We start from the raw sequence: 26,862 nt of genomic DNA, 5'->3' as shown, positions 1-26,862 counted from the left end.
ACTCCTGTCCCCATAAAGCGTAATTCGCGCGCGCGCGTTGCGTTCCTTACTCCTTTTCTTTCCGCTTCCGGCTATTGTCGATCTCAAAAAGCTATAACAACATATTTAGAATTTTATCTATATTACCACAGATACAGCGTGTGAACTTCTTTAGGTCAATTATTTATTTATTGTATAGAAATCTTTGTGAATGTTTTATTGATTTTTATATAACTATATATTATAAATGCGAGAATAAGTTTTTAAAGTAATACATAATATACACAATATTAGATTTCCAATAATTAGGAAAAGGCAACTCTAGAAGTCAAATATTATCCGCCATATTGAAAGTTTAGGAGTGGAAATTAGTCAAAAGCTGACCTTATTAATTATTACGACATTAATTATATAAAGTTAGAAATTATATGAATATTTAAAAATCTAAATTATTTAAAAGTATTCTTATTTTAATTGAACATATCCATAAAGTTAATTTTACGATTTTTGCAATTCTTTTGACAAATACGTCACAGCGCCATGTTGTATTCCTGCGCTGATTGCAGGCACGAGAAATCTGCCAACCCGTTTATTTTTTGGGATTAGTTCCCGAGAATAAATTGAACTGCGATTTTGTATTCAAATATATTTGATTTTATATTTGTTGGCAAATGTTATAGACTTTAGTGAAATCGATGCATCCTTGTTGTCGCATTTTGAGTGTTAACTCTTAATTTCAACTGCAGTTTTGTGCATCCGCGAAAGTTGAAAGGACTGTGTTGTAAAAGAAAGAAGTGATAATTAGCCAAAATTCCGGTCCCTACGCGTAGACGAGAAGGTGCCTACCCGCCGGGGCAGTCGGGCGAAGGAGATATGAACAACAAACGAAAAAATCGCCAAGGGCCACCGAGGTAATAGTTTACAATACACCAACTTTCAGCAATGGGATGACTTGTCTTTGTTATTTGGCCAGTGTCTCCATACAGTTCCAGGTACAAAAAAAGACGTTTATTTCGTCACATTGACAGTATTTCTAATATAAGCATGGCTACTGTATCAGAAAAGTGTAAACAAAAGCATGTAATACTTAGGTTTTGCCGCGGTGCTAAATATGAGCGGCGGCCGTCTAACGTGTTGTCTAGCTATAGATATTTGTCCTACTTTTGTTGCAAACTCACTATGTTTAATATAGCTCTGTCTGAACAGCTGATCCCTAATAGATTTCATTAATTACATTTGCAATATCATACAGTATGAATTTAATATACTTAGGCAATATCTTCATATTAAAATTTAATTTTTTTTATGATGGATTGATGTTTTATTAATCCTTAAAACTAAAACAATCCATTTAAATTTATCTATTGTTCCAGAGGCACTATTATACCTTATGATATATTTCTCAGATTGTATGTCTCTTTATTTTTATTATTTTATTTTATAAACAAGTAGGTGAGCAGTCTTATATACAAATGATTGGGTCTAAGAGATGTGTTGTCATAATATTAACATTCACCATATCCATACAAATTGTGTACATAGAAATAAAACCTCATGGATGCATATTTGTATGTTTCATGGATACAGAGTTGAGAGTTGCACAATTCTCACTAGGACAACAATACTGCTATATAAATTCACCTATTAAATTAAAGAAATCTTTTCTGGCAAATGTCCAAAGTCCTTGTTTCTTTACTTAATACTTGTGTTATTATTCTTAACTACATATTTTATACAAATATTAAAGTAAATCATTTGCTGTATTATTTTTAATGGATAGTAAATATTAACATTTTGTGATATTATTCTAAACTGATAGTGAACAGTGAATTGTAAAATTTTCTGCAAAGATTTGTACCCACATATATTTATAACCTAGTCACATTCAGGTGAATCTTTGATACTGACTGTATTATAAAAAAAATGTTTTATAAAATGGTCCATTATATTTCACCAATATAGAAAATATATTAGAAATGAAATACTTGGAATGATTACATCACCCTATTGATATGACTCTATGAAAGAACTACAAGCACTATAAACTTATGTTTTCTAAAACTGATTTTGAGTTGAATTATTTAAGTAAAGATGATTTTTTATCATAATAAATTCAAGTTGTTTGGTGGTTATAGTTGTTCCATGGTTAAAGTTTACAATTCAATACCTAACCTAACCTAACCGAACTAGATAATAATTTGTTTTTTGTTAGACTTAGATTTGTTACTTAGCTTAGATTCGTACATACTCAGTATAATCAAATTCAAGGTATTGAATTGTAAACCCAACCCGAATATTTTCCCTGGTTACTTATGCCCTTTTTTTGGACTGGTTACTTATTTACATGTTAATGCTATAGCAAAAAAAGTATTAATATTAAGTGCTGTCCTACTTTCTTACTATTAATTTGATAAATGTGAAAGTTTCAAAAAAGAAAGGTAGGTATTGTCACAATTAACAGTGTTGGTATGTTAATTTTGCACAAAAATATACACTACCTATCGGACTACCGCTCTGTTTGCATTTTGCATAAAATTGCATGGCTTACAAGCAAAACTTTTTTTATATTTGTATATACAATAATAAATATATATTAAATCATATTTTTTTATATTTAAATAAACTGTATCATCACACAAAACATATAAAATCCATATAAACAGGTCCAGATTTATTTTGTAAAATAAAGGCAACTGTTAGTTACCCTGCGCTGATTTCTAACCAGTTTTATTTTGAATTCCTCTAATTTATTGTCTAAAAATTATAAACATCGAACCTGTAAAAATTTACAATGTCCATAGTATGTTGGTCGTCCCTTCATTCAAATAATAACGTGGCTTACTGCTATGAGAGAGTTCCTCGAAATTAAAAAACATTGTAAGTGTTTATTATTTTAATCGTTATTCCATGGAAAATATATCCTGTATCAAATAAATGTTCTCCACATTAGCAAGTCATTAGTAACGGTATATTTTAATGGTATTTGATTATGTTTCCCCTTAGTTTATTAATTAAAATTGCAAATTAGCTATCTTATACTGTTATTTCTTTGTACTACATGTGATTGGAACATTATCTTTACACACAAATATGTTTTTTAGTTTAAAAACACATGTACAATAAATCAATATGATGAGGCTTATATTGCATGTTTATTCTTTGAACACTATATTAGCTCACTACCAGTAAGTCCTGAGTTTCATTGATTTTTTTTTTAATTATGTTAAATCCCGTACATTTTTGACATAATGCTAATTAAATTAGCGCTGAACTTTGACTGAATCTGAGGGTGGGTGAATGCCGGTTTAACGGACAAAAGTTTTGGTATTGGAGATGTTTAATATAACAATTCTTTCAGGTCACCACGAGGTCGTGTGGTAGCAGAGGGTGTTTACAACAATCCACACTTCATGCATGCCATGACCTCACATGTCGGAGACATCGTGCAAGTGCTAACACCCTCGGGCGGTCTCTGGGAGGGTGTCTTCAAGACTTTCAGTTCACACTTTGACGTAACTCTATTTTTTTTTAATATCTATGACTGTTTATGGTCTAATATAAGAGCTAATCCAGCATATATGTTTTACAGCTTCTATGTCATGTCACTCAATAAGACAAAGTAGGGTTTAGCATTTTTAGGGTGAGGTTTGTAGTCCAGTCTCTGCGCATAATATTAATAATTTCCATTAGGATACTTTACTCAAGAATTAATAACAAATATTACATTTTACAAATACAATGTGAGCAGCCCCTTCCAGTTGCCAAAAAATATATGGCAGATCAGTTAAACAATAAAATAAAGAGAATTATTACAATAGCTCTAAAAAAGATAATGTTTATTTTTAAAGACATCGGTCACAGACTGCATAGCCGTATTATCTACCAAACTGCAAAGTGGGTCGAATCGATATACGCATTGTGATCTCGGCTATTTTTTACAAACACTCGTAACGAAGATACTATGTAGTCCATATTGTATGAATGAATGAATATTCTTCATAGTCAATTAAAATTGAAATACATGCACGCTAAGCACTGTTTATTGTTTGTGATATTTTTCTTATGTTTTTCTACGTAAATGTTTCGATAACTAAATAATAATTGCTAATATACTCTTATAGATAGTATTAAATATAGTACTAAATGTGGCCAAAGTCACAATAATTATAATTATTTGTAGAAATATTAAATCACATATCACAGTCATTGTTTGTAAGGTAAGTGTGTCTTCGAAGACGTTATTGTAAGATTAGATTGTTATTATGATTTGAATTTAACAGTTTAGCATAGATTTCAATAACAATTTCAAAATGAATTTTAACAATTCTATTAGTAAACGGTATTTTATTATTATATGCAGCAAAGGAGCATCAATCTTAGTAATACTTCCGGCTTTTGACTACGCAACATATCAGTTCATTAATACGAATTATTCATTATATTCCATTAGTTTGTAATTATTATAGATTTGATATATCATAGAACCATTTATGTTTAAGTCATTGTTATTATGTATTTAGCGGGTAAGTACTTGGTGCGCTATATCCGTAGTATGTGAAATCATAATTAAAATGTTGTAGAAAATAAATATAGTCCGGCAAAATACAAAAGATTTCTTTGTCCGGTATTGTGCAACAGTTTCAGTGTCTTAGTACATACAATATTTATATTATTGCATTGCTGTGAATAACTTATATCTAATGTTAATTTATAAGTATGGGTTAACTATTATTTAATAATAACCGGCTAAACTATTCTGGTAAACATTTGTTATACGTAAATAGACTAGTTGTGACGCTCGTATAAACTAAATATTTATTATGTTAAAATCAGAGAAGTTATTATTTTAATTTTCTATACGGTTTTTCACACTAAGGTTTAATATTTTTATGATAGTACATTAACAGTATGATAAAAGCAGTAGGGGGAATCAAGATTAGTCTTTGTGTTCTAAACCATGAGCTATGTTCACAATAATCCATAAACTCTAATAAAAGTGTGACCAATTACGAAACGAGAGCGATTTGATCTGGTATACTGGTGTTAAAATCAAAAGTTGCTAATATTATGAAGCGTGGTAATGTGATTAGCAGATTAAATTAAACTAAGTCTAGACAACCGCCCACTGCGCAGGTGTCTTCGGCGGTTTCGGTGCACGACCAGTTTGGTGGTTTCGGGTACACGGGTTCAAAGAAAATAATGTTATTCACCTACTTGTAGTGAATTCTGATGTTAAATAAAGATTGTTTAATCAAATGAAGGGCCTGTATAGGCCTTCACAATGTATGGATAAAGTGCCAAATAGCTATGCAACACATAAATTATTCGAAAGATAAAAGTTCCAAATAAGATACTTCGAATTTCATGACGTATAGCGCTATCTGACAGTCGTGAAACGCAAAAATACTATTTATCCTACCAATAAGTAACAAATAGCTTATTTGGAACTTATCCGGACATTGTGAAACTGGCCCAAATAAATAAAATAATATTGTATTTAGTGTTGTCGTTAGAATGCATTTTAATTAGTTGTCACAATTTAAGTTAGGCAGTATTGCAAGCCGGGCCGCGTGGTCCTGCTGCTCTTAATCATTGCGTTCCTGTCACGGCTGCACAGTAATGAACGTTTCTTCATCATAACATCGTTAGGAAATCTTAGACGGGTCGGTGTCGGGGAATGAAACCTGATTCGGAGATCAGATTAGATATACAGATAAAAAATGATCACGAAATAGATGAAGCCATAGCATAATAAGGGTTGTCGCACCACTGGTTGGTAGAGTAGAAGAACAACTGAATACCGAATTTAAGTATTTGAGGTAACTCTTAAGGTTACCAGGGTTTGTGGAGCTCGACACCAGCATTCCTCTGTGGTCTTCAGAGAGTAATACTGACCCCTCGATTACATCTTCTTGGTTCGTTTTGGTATTCTCTTAACTTTAAAGAAACGCTTTCATCACACTGATAAATTATTATTCTAATAAACAATAGTTTGTTATGCCTTTATCCGATTACTTTATGGTTGCTACAGAGATTGATCATTTACACATAAATATAATAATACTCAGTCGTGACATACGTGGGATTGGTAAACCTATTAAAAAGACATGAAAATAAAAATGTAACGGACTCATCTACTTATCAGCACAACTTTCAATTCTTAAAAGTCGCGATTGTCCCAATTCGTAATGTAGTGTAAAACTTCGTTCAACTCAAAACTGAAAAATAGACAATTAAAAGTAGTATAAGATTTCGTTCAAGATATCTGAAATGCGGGCCTTAGAAATCGTATTGATATACAAATCCCAATAATTCCAATAATGATTTATCTTTATGAACCGGATCTTATTACTTTCACTTTTTGTCTAGATTCTAGACTTAGTGTGAACACATAATATTATGCGAAAATTACATTGATACGCTTTCATAATTCAATAGAGCGATTCAAATGTAATTTTGTATTTCGAACATGATGCGAAAAAATGTTGTTTACCGTTTTTGTTTTACCGCGTACAACATATATATTATTCGTTATAATAAATTTTGATAAAAATCTTCTGTCTGATAGGCACATTTTCAATCGGATAATATTGCAAAATTATACAAAATCAACTTTGTCTTTTTAAACGTGGATGTTCTTACTACAAGTCTGTTCTAACTTAATTATTGTACTCTATATGAATGTATTACGATATTAATTTTGTTATCTCCACGCGTAGGTAGTAGACATTTCAGTAATATCCGAATTCCTTTTTTAGGAAACATAACAAAACAATACTTTGTTAAAATATGTATTAAACGCTTAAGTGGATCACAAAAAATGTCACCACTTAAACTATAATTGAACGGTTCTTATTGATATTCTTTCAAAATAAAATCAATTTTAGACGATGGATTTTAAAGCATATAATGGCGTAAAACAACTTACTTACACATTGTTTAAGTGATTGTTGCATAAAACCGATATTTATGGGTGACCCAAATATTGCAGTCAATGTTAATCGATTCTAGGAGACGGTAGTACTTACATAAGCGGTTGCGTTTAAGCATTTCAAATATCGTCTATATATTGCGTCTTCATAGCGAATAGTTAGATTTTTTAAAATTTATTAATTTAAGTAGTACGCATGATTGATAGACCAGTTGTTTTTTCATTACTGGTATTCTTTACGAGAAGCATAGATTTTATAGTCATGACATACATTTTTATGACAATCGTAATCATTTATTTGTCTGCCCAATGATTTATGGGTTTCCATTTTGAAGAAGTTGCCGGTGTTTGTAGTGAACCACATGCCAACTAAGTTTATTTTCCAGTACCAATCTAATACAGAGGTGTCTCGCTATAAGGGCAACTAATCGTCAAGTTACTAACAGAAAAACTAACAAAGAAGATTTCATATGTAATCTAATACGTAGTTCATGATCCGGTGATGAATCACGCTTATCTCGACAAACTTCCTAGTGTCTGTATGTGTTGTAATTTGTCATGCGAGCGTCCTGGATCTGTCCTTTGTTACGGCTCTAAATTATACACGTAAAAATTACGGGGCTTACGGGAATAATTTGATTTTTTAATTTTAATTTGAATTTTTGAAGCCCAAGCACAAAAGAGTGTTAAATGTTTAACGTGTCTACCATCCTAGTTTATACGAGTGAATAAATTTACCCACTATGGAATTTAATGCTTCTTGGAAGTATAGCTTTTGAATGTTATCCATAAATGCGTAATCGCAATCAAACATTTTGATGTAGAAAGAAAAGTATCCCGTCCGATCTCCCGATCCTATTGGTTATGTCAACACATCCTCCTTTTCTGAGTAGGCATATTAAATGTATACATAGTTGAAAATTCCATTTGTGCACAGCCGGGATTGGAAAATACCCGAAAATATCATAATAAAGAAACTAACAAAAAAATTTGCTCTATTCACGTTAAAAATGACTTGAACTCCTTTTTAGAAATAAATATCGTATACTTATCGTATACTAATATAATTTATTTTACCTGCCATGACTTACGGATGTCAGACATGGAGCTGCACAAACAAAAATATTCAAACATTAGAAACTTGTCAACATCAAATGGAAAGAAGTATACTTAACTTAAAACTAAAAGACAAAGTTCGATTAACAACAATAAGATAACAAACTAAAATTATAGACATAAAATACCGAATCAAACAACTAAAATGGAAATGGGCCGGGCATTTGATATGAAGCAATACGGAAAAATGGACCAAAGAAGTTATGGAATGGTGCCCTAGACATAAAACGAGAAGTAAAGGTAGACAGCATCGTAGATGGGAAGATGATATTAAAAAGGTGGCAGGAGCCACATGGATGAGGAAAGCAAGAGATAGATCTTTGTGGAGAACACTTGGGGAGGCCTATGCTGAAAAGCAAGACAATCAAGAAACCGGTGTCTATTGGGAAATTATATGATAATATTTACATTTACCTTAATTTAATTTCGTTATTAAGCATAAGTAGTGTATAGAGTAGAAGTAGGATAAAATGTAACTTAAATGATTGTTAATAAAGGCTATATTTATTTATTTATTTATTTATCGTATACTTATTATGATTAATCAGAGGTACTTCATTAAAAAACGTTTTAATATTCATAAATAGTTTAGTTTGCTGGTTTAATTTGTTTTTGATAAACCTTTTTAATTCGAGCATATAAATTATATCTTATAATCGATCCGCTTTGACTATATTTTTACTTTAATGAGTAAAAATTAAGCGGCGGAAGTATTTAATATTATTGTTACTTACAGATTGTTCTAGAAGTAGCCCACCGCGTGGACCAAGAGGGTGTAGTGGCGGTGGATTCTGTGGTTGAGAAATTAATCTTCAAACCCGAGGACGTGGTGTCCATCCGGGCAAAAGACGCAGACCTCGAATATGCCACACATGACGTGTTTCAGACAGATAGTGCTATCTCTAGCAAATTTAATGGTAAGAATTTATTATGTAAATCTTTGGAAATGTTGGTTCAAAAAACTCGACACCATCTTTCTGGCTTATCACGCGGTAGTGTTTATTTATTCAATGTGTCTGTAATAACAATGCATATAATGAATTGAATAAACAGTGTTCTGGAACAAGTGGTTTCAGCGTGCGACTTTCATTTCTGAGGTCGTTGGTTCGAATCCCAGTTGTGCACTAATTGGATTTTCTGTTTGTGCGCATTTAACGAGTTCGTACGGTGAAGGAAAATAAAGTGAGGGAACCGAGATGCCTTAAACCCAAAGCATCCACGGCGTGCGTCAGGCACAGAACTCTGATGTTCCACTTGCCTATTAGCAAGTTTTCACTTCCGTGAAAAAACAAATGATCACTAAACATACACACAAATCTGACACAAACCTAAAAATTTGTAACGCCACTTGCCAACTTCATTTATTATAAATTTATTTATCAAAACTTATACATAACAACTATTATAAATATCAAGGCTATCTTCTCTAAAGTTAAGTTTATTCTTGATAATAGATTTAAAAAGAAATTTATTTCATCAGATGATTCTTTTGTAACATATTATAACAGTCTACCAACTTACAGGTAATGGCCGTTCAGCCGAAGATCGGCAGTTGGAGCCATGGGACGGTTGTGATGGTGACACGGGTGATTCACCCTCTGTAAATGGGGACGCTAGGCTCGATGAACTAGAGTTAGACCACCGAGCCAACGGCTGGGACGCAAATGACATGTTCCGTAAGAATGAAGAAGTGTATGGCGTACACAGTACATATGACCATTCATTAACGGGGTATACTTTGCAACTTCAGAGGAAGGACACACAGGATTACAGGTAAATCTTATTAATATAGTCTACAGGTATAAGTATAGGAATAAGTATAGACCAGGGAATGTTGAAAAAGTTTTAAAGTTCCGTTCATGTCATGTTCATTTGTCTGTTATACTTGAATTGAACGACGTTTATAAGACAAATAGTGAAAATGAAGACGTTTATAGTAACTATAAGGTATCTATTATAAACACGAAAGATTTGTATGTTCGTAACGAATATATTCTAAAATTACTGAACCTTTGCTATTAGAATATTTAATAACTATGCAACACATAAATTACTTGGAAGATAAAAGTTCCGAATAAGAAACTTCGCGTTTCATGACAAATAGCGCTATCTGACAGTCGTGAAACGCATCAAACTCTAGTTTATCCTACCAATAAGTAATAAATAGCTTATTTGGAACTTATCCGGACATTGAGAAACAGACCATGTTAATAAACTTGGGCTTTATTTTATAGTTGCGGCTCATCTGACTTGGCTCATATAAATTATATCCGATTATTATTTTATTCCTCGGATTTTTAAACACCATTTTTTACAGGGAAGCTGAAGCGAAAGCTGAAGAAATAGCGGCTGAAATAGAAGGAACAGCTACATACAAAGCTCGAATTGAATTGGAAAACGGTGATGAAGAAGAAAGATTCGCAGCTGTAGTAAGGCCGCAACAGGAGCAACCCAAATATGTTATACCGAATAAGAGGAAGCCAGGACAGGTAACAACTATTTACACAAAATATTACCTTTTAATCAACATATTGTTATTGTCAAATTGGGTCAATTGTCAAAAACTTTTAACAGACTTGGTAGCCTTGTAGCTTAGGTTGCCTGGAAGAGATCGCTCGAAAGCGATAAGGCCGCCAGTTCTTTTCATTTAAATATGTTCAATTTTTATATTGTAATGTAACGAAGTGTTAATAAATATGTACATTTAGAAAAACAATAATAACATATGTACTAGCCCTATCAGAAGGCGATGACCATTTGTTACATATCTCTAATTTTAAAAAGTCTGATAACCTTTATTACAATCGGTAATTTGTAAGATTAGTACTGGTGTTTAATTGTAATATTTGTTATATAAACTGCATGTCTTTTACCTTTCCTATACAAATTTTATTCTTAAATATTCTTACATTTTATGATTAACATGTATTTATAATATTTCCAACGGTTCAATATTTTTACACCGATTTTATATAACTTTGAGAGTGTCCATGGGCGGCGGTATCACTTAACATTAGGTGAGCCTCCTGCCCGTTTGCCGCCTGTTCTATAAAAAAAAACTACCATTACGGTAACTATCTGATATTACATACGCTGACAGTTTTAAAATAATAATATTTAAACGTGTTTTAACGACGGTAAAATATAAGTAGTGTTATCATATAACTATGTTTTCAATTTTAGCAGCAACAGCAAGTAAACAAGCCAGTGAAATCAGGAAACGGGGGCGGGTCCCCCGGGGGTGGTAAGGCCCGAGACAAAGACCCAAGACCACCTCGGCACCATCTTACGCCACCAGCACCGCCCGCAGACAGACGGGATGAACATACGGTAACAATCCTTACTATTATATATCTTAAAATTATATAATTTCTCGCTGTATATCATAATAATATGTTTGTGCGAGTTGTTGTAATTATTGTCACCTATTTAATGATCTTAAGATTGAGTCAATAGTCTGTGATACAAGTTAACACAGCTTTTAATTATTGTATGTAGGGAGGATAAAACTTGCTGAGTTTCTTGCCCGTTCTTCTCAGATAAAGACCTCCTGGTAGTTTTGCGAACGGATGGCGTAGTTTTGCTCTTTCGCGAATTTTGTAAACGTTTTTGACATTCATATGCATGCCTTAAGTCGCATATAAATTGAATAAATTAACTTTGATTTGATTATTAACAACAATATGGTATAGTCAATAGTTCTAGTAAATGAAACTTTTGTAGATTTAACGTTTGTAGAGTAATAGCACAATTACACAAATCAATTCGTCTTAAATGTATAATGTTTAAAGAACTTTATTTCTCATTACAAAATAGAAATATTTTATTTACATGAGAAACTTAATATTAATATGTATATATTATATACGAGCGAGATACACGTCGCCATTAGCCGTAACAATTTTAGTCAGCTATGTTCATTCTAACATGCATCTTTAATGCCTTTTTGAATTTGTCAAACACTCCAATATTGCGAATTTGAGATGGTAATTGGTTAAATAATTGCACACCCTCATACCTAATAGATTTCTTCAAATAATTTGTACGCGGCTTCGGTAAGATAAGCAAACTCGCTCGACGAGTATTGCGTGTCGTTGTGTGTTTGATTTTTTTAAACGACAAGCAACCATGGATAGAGTTATTTAAAATTTATTTTAAATAACTCTATCCATATTTATTTATTTATTTATGTATATTTTATTATTCCAGTCGGGCAACCCATCCGGCACACCAGGCAACAAGAGCTACGCGGCGCAAGCGGCTGGCCACCACCCGCCACCATTCCCGCATCATTCGCATTCGTATGTGTACATGAACCGCACTTAGTTGCTAATATAAAATTATACGTTCTCAAAAATTTCGCTTCCTATCGTAGAACCGAAAATAAGCTAATGTAAAATCTTATATATAAAATTCTTGTGTCACGGGGTTAGTAACCGAACTACTCCGAAACGGCTCGACCGATTCTCATGAAATTTTGTGTGCGTATTGGGTAGGTCTGTGAATCGAACAACATCTATTTTTCATCCCCCTAAATGTTAAGGGTCCACCCCTAAATTTTTTTATTTATTTTTTAGACCAAACTTTTCGTTTTTATTTTTTTACGATACACCATTTAAAAAGACATGCAACCCTAAATTTTCACCCCTCTACTATCATCCCTTATGTTTTTCTTGTTAATTAGAAACTTTAATTTTTTGGCACAAAAATATGGCAAAACAACGTTTGCCGGGTCAGCTAGTTAAATATAGATATGTTGAGTTGATTTATGAATAGAACAGGTATATTGATAATATACCATATATAGTTAAATTCATTTAATTCACCTTGCATATGACGGAATATCGAAATTTTATGTACTAACGACTGTTTCTCTGGTCTTGGGAAAAAAATGTCTATCAAAAACTATAATAGATGGTCTACGACCACTTTTACCTCCATTTTTCGAATCTCTTCATATAAATGTTATTCGTTCAGAAGTCGTTAAGATAAAATACAAGTATGTAAATCTAACAATCAATTTTCATAACTAAATTAATTTAATAACTTAGCTCTGGATTCCTAATATATTCGGGGAAGATGAGAATGTAAAACAAATGACGCACGCATTGCTCTCAATTGTGATTGGCCCTAACATGACGTATAATGTCGCATGTCAACGCCTATTGGACTAGAGATGCCGTTGACTAATCAGAATTTAACAGATTTTGTCTTTTGTTGACATTCTCACTCACATGAACATGACTTCCTTAACGTACATCATAACAGTACTAACAAAAATATTAATTGTTTCAGACAATCAAACAGCAAAATGAACGGCGAACCGCGTGCCTCTGGGCCACGGCAAGGATTCCCATCGCATCACCATCACGTTAGTAACAGATACACACCATATCATACTAATGCACCGCTTAATAGTTCCTTTAATGGGCGTAGATCATCAGACTGGGGTTCATTTAATCGAAGATTCCATAATAGGCCCAATGTATCGCATAGATCTAGGGGCAAATATTTCCAACCTCACGAAAGGTTCATGTAGTGACCTCCAGTGTGGATAATGTTAAACGGATTATTTTGATAACTTTAATATAATAATAATAATCATAATTTATTCATTGCACGAATATGGTATAAAATGTCAAGGTGGTACAATTGTCAGTCGTTCGCATATTCTGCCACACACAGTGGCGCGCAAATTTATCTTAGTTTAGATTTTACATTATTAGTCAGATTCATATCAATTAAGTCAATTATCATACATAATTAAATTTATATAAATTACCATGTCTCACACAAATAATCGTTTATTGAGTAGTACGTTTTTTCTAAAAGTAATGCACTAAGTCGCTTTTTAAAGATTCTTGTCGGAAGATCTTTAAGTTCTTTCGGTAATCTATTGTAAATTTTAATTGCCATACAGAAGGCGTTTTTCCGAAATAATTCTAAATTTATTTTTGGAATTATAGAAAGTGACCTAAAACGTCTTAAAGAATAGTTCCTTAATAATGTATCGAAATATGATTTTAAAATAAAGTATGTAAAATATTTAAGTTTTTCTCTTTTGCAATCCTTACAATAAGATTTATTTATTATTCGTAAAACCTTGAAAAAATAAAACTAAATAACCGGAATGTTGATTGTGTAGGGAATTATGTTTTGTGTTTTTTCTTCAGAGCGGGCCACAAGAGGCTGGTAGATCACGGCACGGCTCTCAAGATATAAGAGACCAACGAGACCCCAGGGATCAACGGGATCCGAGAGACCAGCGAGACCCCAGAGACCAACGAGACTCCAGAGACCAACGGGATCCCAGAGACCAAAGGGATCCCAGAGACCAAAGGGACCCCAGAGACCAAAGGGATCCTAGGGATCAACGTGACCCCAGAGACCGAGAATCACGGGACCAAAGAGATCAGAGAGACAGGGACTCACGGGAACAACGGGAGGCCAGGGATCCAAGAGACCAACGTGATCGGGAACCAAGAGAGCAGAGGGAGCCCAGGGAACCACGCAGGCACGAGGAGTTTCAGGTACTGAAATCAAACAAAGGCTTATTATACAACTGGTCTTACTTTTGGTTCTGTTAAAAGTATAAGCTGTACATTATGTGTATGTGATATTATACATAATATATTAACATAAAATTATATAGACATAGAGCATATAATTTATTGGATGTTTGAAGTAGGACAATACAGTTTCAGAGGTTCCCTTAACAATAACATTTCATGACAAAACTAATTTACAGGATCTACGCAAGTTCCATCAAGACTTCAAACTGGTGACGTCACCGGCCCCTGCGCCGCAAGCATCGCCCCCTCAAATGGCCCCACCCGCGCAGATGGCCCCGCCACAGCAGCCGCCCACGCAGCCTCCACAGCCAGTTTTACCACAGCCACAGCCCCCTGTCGTCGTACACAATCCGCAGCCTCAGGTAAATATATCTGAGACCTCGTGGTTTATTATTGTTCCCGTAATCGAACCTATATATAGTGAAATCTTTCTAAAAATTATGTCTAAAATGATTGTCTGTCAGTTGCAGCCCCAGCCCTGCCCAGTAGTGCCGAGTCCTCCAGAGGTATCAGCCAACGTAGGACCCCCGTCAGAGCCCCACAAGAGGCCTGCAAGGGCACCAGAGCATCACAAGGTAATAATAGCTTGGATAGTAAAACATTTTTTAAATTCTGTTCAGTTTATCAAGTTTTTTTTTATTTGAAATTTTAATAATGTATAATATATGTAGGATCTCTTTGTATATGTCATGTCTGCCCTGCTTGTCACATTAAAAATTGTATTTTGTTGTGGTATTGCCAATATATCAGTGTGCCCGTTGGCAAGCTTTTATAAAAAAAAAAAAAAAATTCATCGATATCTTTCATAATATAAAACGTAAACATGACAAACTAGTATATCAAATCATGTTATGTTCATAATGGGTTTTCTACTATAATTTTAACAATTTGCTTTTGATTTGATATTTACTTGTAAGGTTTTGGGTTAGGGAAACTAAAGATATACTAATAGACGGAAAGTGACTTTGAATAAAGTCAATTAAATTTTCTTGTATTACTTTTTAAACTTTGTTATTATTATATTTTTAATTTATTTCTCGATGTCTTGCAGCCGCCTCCTGTCCCCACGGAAGAAGTAGAGGACACGAGTCGGTCTCCCGAAGCAAGTTCTCCCGGAGTAGAACGTGCTACTGCCACCCTCAAGAAATCCACATTGAACCCCAACGCAAAGGAGTTCAATCCCAGTGCGAAGACTTTCACACCAAGAAGTCCTACTACACCATCGCACAGCAGGTGAACTATCCATTTTTGATTTAAAGTTTTTTACTTTAATATAAAAGGAAAGTTAAATCTTCCATCTGAGAAACAGATTTTAAACAGAAAATGTATTACTATATATTCAACTTCTGTGGGAACATATAGAAATTACAATAAGCTTTAATATAAATTGTTTATTCATTACACAACTGACATTGGAACTAATAATGTGACCTTATTATTAACCCAATTTAAAAAACAAAAGGTTAATGCTTAACTTGGATGTATTATTAGGTTTAAATAATTTGTAGTGTGTGTAATGTATTACACTACTTTGTCGCGAATATTATGTCCCTATTAAAATTCATCATATTGCAGGCCACATACGCCGGGAACTCCAGTGGGCGTCAATATGGGTGTAGGACCGGTCGGGTTGAACGTTGTAGGCGGCTATGTGCCTGCACCGCCGCCAGGACCTCACATGGTAATTAACGATGATATATTGTAATAAAATATAATAATAATATCATAACATTAAATTGTATTTATTACATTTAAATATATATATTGTATATATGTCGCAGTAAAGTAAATACATTACTACTTTACTGCGACAAATCAGAGAGCTAATTGAATCTTTTTTTTTTTTTAAGACAATTAATTAAAGATCGATATTTAATCAAGTCGCTAGCATTTTGATTTAAATAAAGCAGCGTAGAAAACGTTTATCTGTCTGATCGAAGGCCAGCGTATTGTTAAATAATTTAAAACAAGATGGTAAAACAAGACTCCGCCATGATTTCTTCATTCAGTGAAGAACTGAAGAGAGAAAGAGATTTTATTTTTAAATGGTTAGGTTAGCATAGGAACGTTTAGAAAACTCGTTAACCGTTTCATTCACTCCCTTGTGTGACGGAATTTTAGCGACTTGATTGAATATCAATCTTTAATTAACTGTTTCAGATATTCAATTAACTCTCTGCTTTAACTATTTTACTAGCAAATACAATATTCTTTTTTTCCATAAAATATTGTGTTGTAGATTCCCGCATATGCTGCAGTAATGGCGGCGGCGGCGGCAGCCTCACAACAGCCGCCTGCTTATCTACCGCATCCACATCCCGTTCGTGAAATTTTAAATATTAATATAAACTACATTTAGTTAGTAACTACGCCGGTATTTTGCAACTTCCAGCGATTTTGTATGCATATTCAATAAATATTCGCATCGAAACTTATCGAAGTCGGATAATAAAATTAATTGCAATATGGCGTTACAAAGTAAATGTTACTCAGTAACGCCATAGCGGGTTTCAAAGAAATATAATATATTGTTTTGGAAGGCACCTTTTGAGAATATATTTGACAAGGAAAATTAAGCAGATGCAATCAAAAGTGGTTTGAGTAGGTTGAACAACAATTCAATGTTTATATAATTCTTCAAGAAATATTATGATGATTTTGTAGGTTAGCTGCAAATTATTTCTCTTATAGCAGAACGCATCACTATGAAGCTTTTAATTTATCGATACTCTTCATTTGTGCTTGAATTTTACTGCTTAATGGCAAAGATCTTTTTCTTTTAAGTATATTTATTTATGCCAAATTGTATCTCTGTAAGAAGATAGAACTAGGAATCTATGTTTTATATGAGTTTCTCTAGCAAGAGAATTATATTAGCCTTTACATATAGCATTCAAATGGTCCCATGGAGATGAGTTGTGAGTGCCGCCAGTACGGGCCTCCCATACTGGTGCTCGCTGAAAAGAGGGATAGGCATGATTCGGTGAGGGAGTGTGGATAAATGGGATGGAGTGATTAGTGCTTAATATAATCTAATTTTATATATTAATAATTTAAAAATGATATAATCAAATAATTATTTTACTAAATGGTACTGGTCACTCGTTTAGGTCTCGATTTACAAAGATTTTAAAAAATAACTAAATTTTAAAATAATGTGTGGTGTTGCAGTGGTTTTTTTACTAATACTTAAACCTTTTACTTTTCAAAGATGTTTAAATTTTATTAAAAAAATTTAAGTGTCCTTTGAGTATATCTTTATTATTATTGTACTACAGTTTTCCCTAATTACACTCCCCACTAACCATCCCTTTGGAATTGGTCACATGGGCTAACTCATCTGGCTGTAAACCCACAAGTTCTTCACTCATCGCCCACAGTTGACTTGCTGTATCTTCGTCTTCAGTTTTGGAGCTAGGCATCACCTCTTTACAGTCTTCGAAATATCTTCCACTCACCATATCACACTCATCTGATACTGCTAAATACACAGATGTCTGTGCACCTTCTGACGGTGTTTTAAAAAAGAAGTATAGCACTAGACTTCTTAATTTTTCCAAAACGGTTACACTTCTATATAATGACGTATTCACTTGTCCCGGATTTAAGCTATTCACAACAACCCCGGTACCTTTTAAGCGTCTTGCCAGCTCCTTACAGAACAATATATTACATAGTTTACTAGTTGCATATGCTTGTATATAACCTGCATTTTCATCATTGACTCTCTCAATCCTTCCTAATTTGTGCCATGCTGAAGAAACTAGTACAACACGACTTGATGCGACCCGCTTCAACATGGGAACTAGGAGAATGGTTAATAGAAACGGTCCAAAATAATTGATTTGTTCATCTTTTAATAAACCATCGGGAGTCCTCTGTCGTTTCGTGCAAAACGCTCCGGCGTTGTTTATCAACACGTCCAATTTTGCTTCAGTGGCCTTTAATTCATCACAAAACTTTCGTATGGACGCTAAAGATGTGAGGTCCAAATGTATGTAGCGTACCCGTTTGTTTTTGGCTATTTTGCTAATGATTCGGACCGCTCTCTCTCCTTTCTGGTGACTCCTGCATGCGATTATTACTTTAGCACCTCGTCTTGCTAACTCCAATGCGGTTTCGAAGCCGATACCTCCACTCGCGCCAGTTACCACCACCACTTTGCCACTCATTACCGTATCTGCGTAACATTTTCCCGATGTTAATTTATTAAATACTTTTATTGTTATAGCTACGACTAATAACCAGAACAGCCACATTTTGTTACAGTTGAACTTTGATTGTCTTATCTCTAGATAATGGTAATCAGAGTTTTTAATTTTAATATTATTTTAATTGTGAATTAATAGCGTGTGTTTGCAACGATAATAAATCATAGAATAGATCACCTCTACTCGTCAATGAGGTCACGTTTAGATATTGTGTGTGTATCAATTACACAACGCCGGTTGACATTGTGTCTGTTATTAAATTATTTTCTAAATTTATATTAGTTACTTTGAGTGTTTATCGTCGGACATAACTAAAAATTTATTTTAACTATGAAATATAATTTCTTTAGTCTGAAAATTTTAATAAAACAATCAGGAAATAGATTCTTATAGTTCGATGAGTGCTACGATTCTTCGACGACGACTGACGGACTTGTATTCTCTGTATTAGATTGTCTTGAAAGTATTTTTAAACATAACGGCATAAAACTATATTTTTGATTAACACTATTTTGTTTTTTTGCCTAACGCTTTGAAAAAGCTCTGTTTTATAATTTTTTTACTGTGAATTGGAAAGAAAATATTAACAACCACTCTTTCTATATACATTAAAAAGGTCGGTAACTATCAAGTGTCTGCCTCTTTGACCCTATTTCGGGTGACTAAAATTCATACATAGGAAAAGTAGTAGTGTAATTTACGTGATACTAATGATGCTTTAGATATATGGTCCGATGCCCGGTGGCGGCGTTGCAGGCGCTGCGGGTCAACATGCGCCTCTGCAAACACAACCACGGGGGAACTTCAGAAAAGGTTTGGTTTGTTGATATTATAAAATACATGTATAATTTATTCATAGTATAGATTTATATTTTTTACATAGGGGCCGTTGAAGAATTACGTAAGCACTATATGTAGGGGGGGTTTTAATGTTCTTATTTTTGAGAGATTTGCTTACTTTTGCTGACGAGTGGGGGGGGGGGGGATAAATTGCAGTAAATATGCTTATGTAATACTTGAATGGCCCTTTAATTAATTTTATAGCGATATTTTTTACGTATATACATATTTATAACTTCTACACTTTTAATCATAAAATATTGACAGTAAGTATTTAACCCACGGAGGGTATATATTTTTATATGCATATGATTGTTACTAGGTATGCCGGTAGCCACAGCGACCGGCCAACCTCTACTGACTGGTGCGCCCATGCAGCCCTTCGTGTCCTACCCGCACCCACATCCCCACCCAGCGCCACCGCAGCCCACTCTACAGTACCCGCATATGGTACGTATACACAGAAACAAGTTTGAATATTTGTTCGCTTTGTTTTGTTTTTTCTACAGCTTAATCAATCTACGTTCAATATTTTTAAACGAAATTGTTGCGGTATCATCAAATAATAGGTTTTGTTCACTATAAATTAAAGATTAGCAATTTATTTATTTATTCACAAAAATACATACATTATCCTTATTAAGCTAATACGATAATATCAAAAAAACTATTAAATATTAAACACATAAGATAGAACATATCGACCCTACTGTTAACCCACTCTGCGAACATGTGAGATGTATATTATGTCGGTGACAGTATTCAGTAAGCGCAGCGTCTTTGTGTGTTTCTGTGCATCAACCTTCGCCTTCGCCGTCGCAAATATTCCCTAGGTACAAAGGAACCGAGTTGTTTAAGAATCTTTGAATATATTAATAATTGCGTAATCAAACAAATATATACAAATATAATAGGCCGTTGATGCTGTTTAACTTTCAATTTCATAAAGTTAATATGCCTAAAGTAATATATTATTTAGTCTCGATCTGTATTTATTGTCAAACAGCTATTTAATTACATGCTCCTTTGATAAATACGTTCTCAAAATTATCCAATCTTGGCGCCTATTAGGGACTCGGTCCACATTGAACCCGCTATCTTTTTTATTTATAGTACAATTTATATTAAAATTCTCTGTACTAAATCTTATCATTTCAACTATTAAGTATTTAGAATTTGACTGCGTATGCAAACATTACTTCTTTCTTTGTATAATCTCATTTTATTCGAACCTGTAGGCATTTTGGGCAGGCTATGAGCTCATTCTAATGCTTACGCTTTTAATTAAATCACTTAATTTTTTTATGCTCAAGTGGGCTTTTTAATGTTAGCCTGACTTACGGCTTTGCTTAGCTGCTAAATATGTAGTGATACATTTATATATACATTAAATAAACACAGATGCTTAAACATTAGTTATCATTAATTACATTTAATAAATACATAATTATTTCTTTATCGAGATACAATCGTAACCGGGGCACTCATTAATTTTAACTAATTTCTAGAATATCAGTATAAAACTATTTTTGTTTTTTTTTGTTGGGGTTTTGTTAGGACTTTTCAATAAAAGTACGTAAATTTTCCTATCATAGACATTGTGACACGCCATATATGCCTCGCGATACATACTTCAAACGAAGCTTAGCTTACCAGTATGACTTGCAGGTGCGCATGTACCACCCAGGTGGGGCGGTGGGCATGGGGGGAGCTGTAGGTGTGGGGGGCGGAGCGGTGGGAGTGGGAGGTGCGGTGGCGGAATACGCGCCCCCCTCCGCTTCGCCCGCCGCGGCCTCCCCCGCCCTATACCCCCCGCCATCGCCCGCGCACACGCCGCACCCGCATCAGCATCAACACCCGCACCAACCACATCACCATTACCAGCAGCAGCCCTTCCAGGTAGGTTGCGCAATATAGCTTTAAGGCTATTGACATTGGCAAGTTATAAGAATTTTCTAAACACATACATAGTATATATCATCTGTTACGTTCTTCACTAAAAGTTGTAAATACTTATCAAATATAAATTATAAATTGGGTTTATTTAGAGGTTTAAGATACTTCATCAATTAATATTACCATTGTGTGGGATGTTACGTTTATTTACAATATGTACATCATGACAATAAGTAAAAAAGTTTATGTAAGTGTTAATTTAACATTAACAACTTTAATGTAAAATACAGCAATTTTTGAACATACTAAATAGAGATAATTAAAATTCAGAAAAATATAATGTTAAATATGTGTAAGTAAGATTAGCTCAAGAGATACATTATTTTATATAACCTGGAGGAGATCATTAATAAGTTAATAGGTAGCCTATTGCACACATTTATTTGTGCGTGCAAGTGCGTGCAATAAATAAATATATAATTTTATTTCCAGTACATGCCGCAAGTGCTGTGTCCGCTGATGGGCGGCGGAGCTGGTGCCCATCACCATCACCACCACCACGTGGCTTACCTGAACCACGCGCCACCAACCGCCTCGCCGCCCCACCACCCACACCATCCCCACCATCATCCCGTGCAGGTATATTAAGCTCTATTAAATATACATTGCTGTTTTGTGATCTATCTAAAGGGGATTATCAATTTGTGTAGAGAAACGAAAACTTGATGATAACAAGTAGTAGTTGAGTAAAGAATCTTTGTGAGATGGAGTCGTATTTTTTAAAACAGTAGCGACGCCTATAGCAACGCTGTGTTCACGTGTAGTTTGACGCACTAACGAAGTAATTTAGACCGCTAAAGATATAATATAACACAAATATTGATTGATCAAAGCATGCAGCAAAGCAGATGTGAACCATTAAAAAATTGGTAAAAACGTAAAATATGATCAATTATAATTCGATTTATTTTTTATTTATTAAAAATAAACTGGCATTGAACTAGAAATTTAACAGTAATGATAGTGAAACTAATTATAAAAAATACATCAAACTTTAAATAACTATATGTAGAAATATACGGATATATTATAGAAAAACAATCCAGATTAACCACTGACCCAATTTTGATGAATTTTGAACTGTTCGCTTAGTTGAAATATAAAAATAATTCTTAAAAGTTAGCTATAGAATATGGAAATGTATCCATTCAAACAATACACAACACAAAGATACAAACTAATAAACTTCTTTTTTATAAGTTGAAGTCGGTTTAAATGTAAAGGGGTGTATGTAATATCTTCGTCAATTGCTTGTAATTTAATTTAAAAATATTTTATTCCAGCAAGTACTACTACCACCACAGCAGCCCTCAGGAGGATCAAGCACGCCTGGAATACATTCCTCTCACCCGTAGAGCGCATCCTCCCGCCTATTGACCCAATCGCACCGCCCTACCACCCACTCGCCGTGCTAAGCCCGCCCGCCCTATAACACCTGTTTGGTGCGTTTTAACTTTAATTAAAAATGTATACGGCTAAGCCGTACGTCGGAATTACGTTATTTACTAAAAACAGTTTATCATATATATTTACATACACTTTCTAAGATCATGTTGTTTGAATTATTAAATTCATGTTCAATTAAAAATTTAAATCTTTTTTTGGCTCATGATATAACATTCCATATTGAAGAATCATGTCTTTATATTACGATTTATAAAACAAATATATTTGCGAAGAGAAAAAGTTTATTAAGATATATTTATTTAAAATATATTATATATATATATATTTATTTTTCAAAATAATTTAGTCATTTCTATCTTCCCTAAACAACAGACAACAACACTATTATTTATTTGGCATTTTAAACACCATATCTACTATAAAAATGCCCAAAGTGCGTTAGTAAATATTGCAGACAAAATTCTCAAAAGTTTAAGCCCTGCTTTTAAATCCATATAAAAGCTATGTACCTACCAATATATATATGTATAGGATAGTGTAAGCTTAGCACGGCGGGATTAAGGGAAACATTTCTATATGTATATCCGAAAGCATTGTCTAAACGGACAGTGTCGATAAGTCGGATTGTATTATAGGTAGATAAATTTCTTTCGGACTGGGTGGGTAGAAATTAATAGATTTTCTATATATCCACAGCAATATAAGAAAATATGAAATTAACACAAGACAGCCGGTCTAACTTTCGTTTTTTTTTTGTTATCGTGGCAGCTGACATTCTTCGTTGCATTTTTAAGATCTTTATATTTTGTTATCGACTGTTAATTTCTACCACACCTTTCTATTTATTATTTAGTGTTAAACCCTATTTCCATCACGAGTCAATTGTATTCTTGAACGGAATTTCCTTTTGAGGAAGTTTGCTTCATTGTGCGAACAGACAAAGAAACATCAACTGAATATAGTTCTATGGCACAGATTCAATTTTTGCGCCCGGTTGCTACTTTCCACATACAGACAAGTGACAAATACGCATAGCAAGGCTATTTTTCAAAAAATATGTATTTTTTGACGGATAACGCTGGCTTTCTGTCTTCTACAACTTGTAAATATAGCAACTTGGTGCTATTTAGCATATATATATACATATATATATTTAACAAAATCTTAAAATTCCATTTTTATTTAGTAAGATGTTTTTTTATCTGGCCGTATACGCTATCTACATCGGATGAATATCGGATGTGTAATGTAAGCCTATATAATATAAATGTATAATATATAAATATATTTACGGTGACTGCCTTATTGAGTTGTGTATGAACGAATGTTAGGCGAGGGATATATGAATTTTTACCAAAAAATTACTTGAATTGGTGAAAAGTGCGTATATTTTTCTTGATGGAATGATGTGACAATAAAACGAAATTAGTAGGTAGATAATACAATGTCGACACGAACGTATATATTAAGTTGATACGTCTCGTGTCAGCAGTGTATCTTATAATTATGTCACTGATAAGATGTAGAGGTAACATTGCAGACGGCCTAGGACGAGTGCTATATTTAACTTACAGTTGACTGTTAGTATAACATAGCCAGACAAATGTCTCACAAAAAAACGATACCACGGTAATGGAACTACATCCACCCGCTAAGTTAAATATGGCAACCGGAAGCTGTTCAATTCAGAAGCAAATATTGTCAAATTTCTTTTGCTTGTTTAAAAAGGTCTTGATTCGAGACTTTGACATCGGCCAAAGAATAAAAATCGCCGACATATTCTAAACGTTTGTAAAATCTAAACGTATTTATGAAATTGATTTTTTTTATGGACTAAATTTTCATGTAGGAACTTAAATATATTTTGGTAAATTTCGGTCATTGGGTAAACTCGTCCAAGGTCAGCTGCAACCAAATTTTAAATGTGTCTCTAAATATATTTTACAGGCACATTGAAGTTTAATCATACGATACGAACATTGGTTGGAACCAGTTTTGTAACCTGGTAATTGTGTCCAATGAAAGAATTAGCTTAAATATAATTTAAACACGCTGAGTAGGCCAAAACTATCTTGTAAAGAAATATTAGCTTCGTTTACTTTCTTAAAAATGCATTTCGAGTAGGTTTACCGACCTTGACAGATATTCCCTTACAAAGCATATTTTAATATACAATAATATTGAACAAACACACTTGGAAAGGTTTGTGGCAATTCAAGTTTGCAAGTCAGAATTCCTACAAAAAATTGAATTGAGTCGATCGGATTGATAACCAATCCTATTCCTTGCACTAACTATTCTTATAGAAATTAATATTCGTCCCCGGCGGACATATTAGTCTTAGACTAGTCTGGTGTCTTTATTTGTTTACCTATTGTATTTATTATAGGTTTTTTGGCTCAAGTTATCTGAGATTTTAAGAGTCTTAATTGCCCGAATACTCAAAGGCCATTTAGATATAACAGTAACCTTATATAGTTCTCCTATTTTAGAATAGCTATATGGAGAGACAGAGCATTTTGATTGACGTTTGAGTATTTGGACATAGAAGTGTTCGTAGAAGATCAATTGGAGAAGTAAGGTTAGACCGCCGCTTGGTGAGTCATGCGGCCGATGTGGACTTGTGTGCTTGTGTACCCACATTAGTAAACTGGTTTAGAAGAAATTTTTGAACTTGCTTGGTAGGATTATTAATATACAGATGAACTTTAAAGAGACCTAACCTAAATCGTCATATTAGGACAAGTCAATAATCCTGCACTTTAAATCCTTTATTTATTTACAGTTAATTGCGTATAAGAAAACAAAAAATCATAATAAATCTAAAGATGGAGTACAAATCGCTTATAAGCGATCTCTTTCGGGCAACCTGTTCTAAGTCGGATCTTTTTTCTCCAATAACTGCAATAATAAATAATAAATTAATTCTAACTATCTGCAAATAATACTAAACTCTACAGACTGTACACAAGTACATCTATTAAAATTTAATTTGTTACGTACTTTAAGGAAGTTTATAGTTTTTAAATTCGCTTACGAATTATAATGAACCGGTTTATTAACGAGGGTGAATGTTGTGTGTTTGTTTGTATGAAGGGGGGCATAGTCCATGACCTCCGCGCGGTGCTCCCTGGGTAGCGCCAAATGTGGACTCTTATTCACATCCCAGCGCGCTATTTTAATTCGGGAATTTAATGTAAATTGTTGCCACTAATATAAGAGGAAACGCTCTGCTTCCCTGTAAAAAATATAATAGAAATCGACTTGTCTAAAGGTGCTAGGTCAACCTGTATCGAGGCACGCGTCCGACGGGTCAAAATCCTAAGCAATATAAAAACAGTTGCCAGTGAACTGGTGTTTATAAATTTACAAGTAGATAGGTTTTGGAATTGAACAGTCCATATAAATATTTTCAGTATAGTTTCCTTTTAACGATTTGTAGCGGATTTATTATATACAATATGCGATTCATTCCTTAATATATGCGCGTGTATAAGAATTCCTAAGTCCTTGAAGTTAGGTGTAAATATGTATATAGGTTTAGAAGTCCTTTCCTCGACGGCTTATTCGTGTATGATTTGTGATGTATAAAAATGAACATTCAAAAAATCCCAAAAAAAAAATATTATCGGGAAGGGCCTAGAGGGCCGATAGCACATTGCCGACTTTTTGGCAACGCGCTGCGGCCGGCGTTGTTTTTTATTTTTCATCTTTTCGTTTTTCTTTTTCGAATTTTATTGAAGCGTGTGTGCGACCACCGCGTGTGTTGTGTGTGAGATATTCTAAAGTGTTGTTTGTTGTCGGTTGAATGGGTTATATTTTATGAATATCCGTTAAGGATTGTTTCTGT

At 33.7% G+C, this 26,862-nt stretch overlaps 2 protein-coding genes across 7 annotated transcripts; one reads left to right on the top strand and one right to left on the bottom strand.

Annotated features, from left to right (window-relative positions):
* Positions 1 to 511: 511 nt before the first annotated feature.
* Positions 512 to 26,107, top strand: LOC110997065 (ataxin-2 homolog). 6 transcript variants are annotated; one of them, XM_022265037.2, is made up of 19 exons: positions 512 to 890; positions 3,338 to 3,491; positions 8,763 to 8,943; positions 9,550 to 9,799; positions 10,344 to 10,515; positions 11,213 to 11,356; positions 12,236 to 12,327; positions 13,322 to 13,397; positions 14,200 to 14,556; positions 14,775 to 14,960; positions 15,063 to 15,173; positions 15,650 to 15,831; positions 16,174 to 16,279; positions 16,838 to 16,918; positions 19,532 to 19,622; positions 19,972 to 20,099; positions 21,318 to 21,548; positions 22,038 to 22,184; positions 22,889 to 26,107. In XM_022265037.2, the coding sequence occupies exons 1-19, from the start codon at positions 853 to 855 to the stop codon at positions 22,958 to 22,960; spliced, it is 2,799 nt and encodes a 932-aa protein (XP_022120729.2). In that variant the 5' UTR covers positions 512 to 852; the 3' UTR covers positions 22,961 to 26,107. The 6 variants fall into 6 exon arrangements, with proteins under 6 accessions (XP_022120729.2, XP_022120725.2, XP_022120726.2 ...); XM_022265033.2 differs by having other exon boundaries at positions 21,306 to 21,548; XM_022265034.2 differs by having other exon boundaries at positions 11,210 to 11,356; positions 15,069 to 15,173; positions 21,306 to 21,548.
* On the bottom strand, positions 17,664 to 18,933 carry LOC110997067 (retinol dehydrogenase 11-like). Its single transcript, XM_045634447.1, has one exon. It carries the CDS (start codon positions 18,855 to 18,857, stop codon positions 17,883 to 17,885), a length of 975 nt encoding a protein of 324 aa, XP_045490403.1. The 5' UTR covers positions 18,858 to 18,933; the 3' UTR covers positions 17,664 to 17,882.
* Positions 26,108 to 26,862: the final 755 nt, after the last annotated feature.

The sequence above is a fragment of the Pieris rapae genome, chromosome 3, assembly GCF_905147795.1.
Source record: "Pieris rapae chromosome 3, ilPieRapa1.1, whole genome shotgun sequence".
NCBI classification, from domain to species: domain Eukaryota; kingdom Metazoa; phylum Arthropoda; class Insecta; order Lepidoptera; family Pieridae; genus Pieris; species Pieris rapae.
This window is presented reverse-complemented; position numbering and strand designations above follow the sequence as displayed.